General features: G+C 32.5%; 1 protein-coding gene across 3 annotated transcripts; it reads right to left on the bottom strand.

The window, feature by feature from the left end:
* Positions 1-1531: 1531 nt before the first annotated feature.
* LOC107929412 (uncharacterized) lies at positions 1532-4940 on the bottom strand. Of its 3 annotated transcripts, none has more exons than XR_001692817.2 (5): positions 4232-4940; positions 2933-2985; positions 2690-2860; positions 2263-2609; positions 1532-1899 (listed from the first exon to the last, which is right to left on the bottom strand). XR_001692817.2 is itself a non-coding variant. In XM_016860827.2 (4 exons), exons 1-4 carry the CDS (start codon positions 4649-4651, stop codon positions 2360-2362), a joined length of 894 nt encoding a protein of 297 aa, XP_016716316.1. In that variant the 5' UTR covers positions 4652-4774; the 3' UTR covers positions 1532-2359. The 3 variants fall into 3 exon arrangements, 1 of the variants encoding a protein (XP_016716316.1); XR_001692816.2 differs by having other exon boundaries at positions 1532-1953; positions 4232-4745; XM_016860827.2 differs by having other exon boundaries at positions 1532-2609; positions 4232-4774.
* Positions 4941-5142: the final 202 nt, after the last annotated feature.

Genomic DNA, 5142 nt, shown 5'->3' with positions numbered 1-5142 from the left:
TGAGTTACTGGAGGAGACCGATTGAATATATATAATTAAGGCTCAAATAATTAGAATTAAGTTCCGGCTCTTTGTCTATTAATTACAACATTATTTAGTCATGGAGTCATTCTACTAAAGTACCATGACTGAGTTCTCCCTTATTATATACCATTATGAAAGCTACTTATTAAATGCTCGTCTAATTACCTTGCCATATGTGTGTTACTAGAGTTGTCCATGGGTTGGGCTGTGTTTGTACTGGGTCGAGTAAAAAGTTTAGGCCCATTTTCTAGTCTCGGGCCCAACCCGAAAAATGAGCCTAAAATTTTTTCCAAGCCCAGCGTAAATAAAAATGCTAAAAACTGAGCCTGGCGTAGCCTGGCCGTATTAAAATTTTTATAGTATTTTTATATAAAAATAAACTTTAAAATATAATACATCAAATACACTAAAAACATTAAAATAAATGCTCCCAAACAATTGCAAATATATATACTTAAATTCTACTAAGATAAATGCAACTTAGCAAGCAAATACATCTACATTAGTAGCAAAATTAATAATAAAATAAGAGTTATACAATTTCTAAATAATAATAACAATATACTAGCAATATAATAGCGAAATGTTAGCAAAACAATGAAAATAATAGTAAAATATAGTAGCAATTTTTTTTCCAAATTTAGGTTGGGACGAGCCCAGGCAAAAAAAACTTACCGAGGCCCGACTTGTTTAGAAAACGGGCATTTTTTTATCCAAGCCCATTTTTCGAGCCTATATTTTTACCTAACCTTCTACCTTTTGGGTGCGGCCTAACTCATGGACAAGTCTATGTGTTACCCTTATCTAATATCCTAAATCTCTTTGGGTTAAATTTTAAATCTGTTTGCCCAATGTGATCCTACTTTGTCACATGGTAACCATTACATCTTTTTAAAAAAAATCAATTATTAATTAATAATAATTAAATCATTCGACGTAGACAAATGACTCGTGGCCATGTTACTTTTTCATCTATTATGTAACGTCGATGAGAGAATATTATTTACCTTTTATTGGACTGCAGATTCCACTATTGTAAGTGAAGCTATATCATGCTGAAGTTGTATACCCAACATACCAACTTCCAAATCTATTACCAATTGAGTTCAGGCTTTTAATACATCAAAGTAAGTGAGTCATACGTATAGAGTTTGTTACTTACTAAAGATTGACATAAGTTACACAATGAACGTCATAAGCGAATAAGTTAATAAATAGATCTAGAATTTATTATGTTCAGGTCTTGTCCAATGTATTGCCAGTCCATACAATCACATTTATGTCTTTATCTCTAGGAGCTATTCGCTCCGATGCTCAAGACAAAGTGCCTCTCTAATTGGAACTAATAGACGACATAATAGTCTTTTAATGAACTATTTAAATTATCTTCTAATATAAGTTATCTTGTATTACTATCTAATCACATAATACAACTTAATATTAGTTAAACGTTAAATAATCAGTGAGTTAATATTTGCTTACATTTTACTTCGTATGCAAAAATAAATTTTAATGAGAATTGATAGAATTTTATTCAACCAATATGTTTGAAAATTTTCAAATACATTTAACGATATTACTACAGTAAGTACACTAGATCCCAATAAAATGTTAGGTTCTTTATCACAAAGATTGTTGTTTTGTTCTCACAAAATATCTTTATTGCTCCATTTGTTATTGTTGAAGATATACTAACACCATTCTTAGGCAAATAGCTTAACAAGTTGCTGAAGTTGTAGCGACGTACTCAGCTCCTTAGGTTGATAATGCTGTTGTAGCTTGCTTCTTATAACTCCAAGTGATCACTTTGTTAAGGCATTTCGTGTATCATCCAACGGATGACTTGCAGAATTGTTGTCTATGAAACCAAAATATCTGAAATCCGAGGGTTTTAGGTACCAAATGACATAACTCCAAGGTTACTAACCACTAACACAGCAAAAAAAAGTAAAAATAAATAGTGGTTTTGAATCAATCTTTCTACAATTGATAATTATGTATATATATATATATGGAGACTTGAGGTTGAGAGAGACTATATTGGTGATATATGTGTGTGTCTACGTGTGTATATATAACACATGCAAATGTGGATCATTGTGGCATATTCATTTTCTTTTTTTTAATACCTAGGGGTGGGTGAAAATGCTACCGCCGGAGGTTGAAACACATTTTCGTGAGAAATCAAGCAAAATTAATGACCTGGAAATAAAATATGGAAAAGTATACGAAGACAACCTTTTGAAAGCTTTTTTCATTGAAGTGATATTTTCTTTGCAAAGAACAACAATGTGCGCTGTTTCCATATTGATGTGTCTCTCAACCCAGTCCTTGTTTATAACTGAAAGGTGGAGTTAATAAGATTAAGGAAATTAGACTGTTTGATCATAAGAACACGGCGCCTTCTCCCAATCCAAGAAGTCAACCATGGTGGATCACGCGAGACAACTCGATACCCTGCATTTGCGTACAACGTGCGAGCACCCAAGTCATCTTCGTAAGCCCGAAGGACAAGATACTTGAAACCCCATAAAACCGACAGCATCTCACAAGATTTCAACAAACAACTACCGATCTTCCTCCTCCTGTTAATTTATAACTATAATAATTACAGCCCACGTAGTACTATGGCTAAGAAACAAACAAACATATATATGGTACGTACCGAAAGCGTTTGGAAACAGCGAGTCCCGAAACATAAAGGTATTCGTCAGCCCCCTGAAGGTGTTGAAGAACAGCCTCGTCTCTCAACGCCGTCACATCCACCACGCCTACTAGCTTTGTTTTCGATTCAGAATTAGCATCCGAGGGAGACTCCGCCACTAAACATGCATACCTATTCAGTATATATACTTAATTAATTAAACTAACATTTATGTAATAATATGAATTTTATTTATTTATATACCTGTTTGGAGGTGAGTTCCTAAGTTTGTATATGAGCCCTGCCAGTACCTCCGCCTGTTAATCAACAAGTGCATTGAATGTCTTAATTTGTTCTTCTTTCTGTTTTATTCCATTATTTATTCCTTAACTACTTAATTCTTATTTAGCAGTAAAACTCATACAAATCCTTAACTACTTTCCTCATTATTTATTCCATTACATTATCGTAGCATATGTACTTTGAGATTTTCATGCAGTTGGGTACTCCTGTTTAATAATTCAGAGATATTGAGATTATTTATTAGCTACCTAATTAATTGAAGGTTAATTTTCAGGGCCTCTTTTAGGGGCGCAGATATTTGTGTTACTTATATTTTTATGATTCTCAAAAATAACATTTTAAAAAGATTTAATTATAATTTTATTATATATTAATTTAAAATTTTATAAATTTCAAAATTTAAAACAACAATTTCCCATTATAAGGGCCTTTGACCCCTCCCTTCACCCGGTTAATATTTGATTCATTGATATTATTTATATATAGATAAATAACACTTAAAGTCATTAAATTATTAATTAATTTACGTTTTAATCACTCAACTTCAAAATATTATAAAAGAACCATTGAACTATTGAGTCATTAGTTGTTAATTTTTTTTTAATTTAACCAGTGAGCTCCAAACAATAATTTGATAATCGTTATGATAGATCAGCAACCATTGACAAGTAAAAGAGTATATATTAGATCCAAATTAATATAACAGTCAATGTCATAAATTGGAAAAAAAATCTATTAGAATTTTGATTTGTAGATTTGTGAAAACTATTTCATGAAAAAAAGTTGTAAAAGAAAAATGGAATGAACAAGAAGTATGAACAGAGAAAACCATACACTAACAATTTTAATAATCGAATGAGTTAAATGAAAACTATCGAATAATTAATAACTAATTTGTAACTTTTTTTTTGAAGTTAGTCAACAAAACGTTAATAATTTAGTCACAATTTACCCCTCTATCTATATTGATATGTTGTATAAGCTAACTAATTAATATAGTATAAATTTGTCCACTATCAATGGAAAATCTAGTTCTAAAAATTTTTATGATATGTGATTATCTTAGCTCACAGAACTACACAAATACAACCCATTAATTAAACCATATAGCTAATTTTACTCCAAAATACAAATTATGCCAAAATTTTAGTCAAGACAGTGGGTGAATCGAAGTATATGGCCCCGGGAAAATAAACAAAAAGGAAATCGCAAAGAAAAAGAAAGATGTAGGAACAAGAATAGAAGGAAAATGAAGAAAACCTGGAAGAACTGAAAGAATAAATCATCAAAGAAGGCCATTGGTTGGTGGAATGCTTCTGCCTGAATTTCTGCAACCTTCTTAATCTCGGGTTGATCCTCCTCCAATCTCCTTACTTTCCATCCATACTCGCTTGCCAAATACAAAGGCTCCTCCTCCTCTTTCTCTTCCCATCCTCCATTATTATCTTCCTCCGCATTTCCACTCAGCTCCACACCCGCCTTTGCTGCTGCTGCTGAAGAAGAAGAAGTGCAGCACTGCACCACACACCCATTCCCGCTTGCCCTTCTCTTGCCATAGATTTTCAACCTTCCTTGACGATGATTGCTGAGTTTAATGGAAGCGTAGGCTTGGTGGTGCAGGCGAGACTCAGTCCACACACTTGTGGACGTAAAAGAGTGGTGCCTCAGTAAGTGAGCCATAATACATCACACTGTTTTTCTGAGTGGAAACTTTCATGATGGAATTGGACTTTTGTGAGCATTGTCTTACAACCACTATTTTCTGTCTCCTACATAATTATTTTATTTATTAACCCTACTTTATTAAACGAAGGAATGGGTTTATCGATTTTTTTTTAAGAAATAAGAGTTGTGGTTCAAATTTAATTTTAATTTTTTTCCAATCTTCAGTTAATTTCGTGGCTGAGAGAATGGAAAAGGAAAAATATCTAACAGTACATTTTTTCTATATAATGATACAGATATATATTTCGTGCGTTGTGAAAAGGTTTTATATGTTTTTAATAGTTAAAGACTGAAACATTACCATACATAAAACTATATAAATAATAGGTAAAGGGATAAGGTGGGTAGCATATACAAGTGGACCGAGTAGGCTTAGGACCATAAATAAACATTTCCGACGTGCTGAATTTTAAGCCTAACACGTGGAGATGGTTGAATTCGTGGTA

This window comes from Gossypium hirsutum, chromosome A08, assembly GCF_007990345.1.
Source record: "Gossypium hirsutum isolate 1008001.06 chromosome A08, Gossypium_hirsutum_v2.1, whole genome shotgun sequence".
Taxonomy (NCBI): Eukaryota; Viridiplantae; Streptophyta; class Magnoliopsida; order Malvales; family Malvaceae; genus Gossypium; species Gossypium hirsutum.
This window is presented reverse-complemented; position numbering and strand designations above follow the sequence as displayed.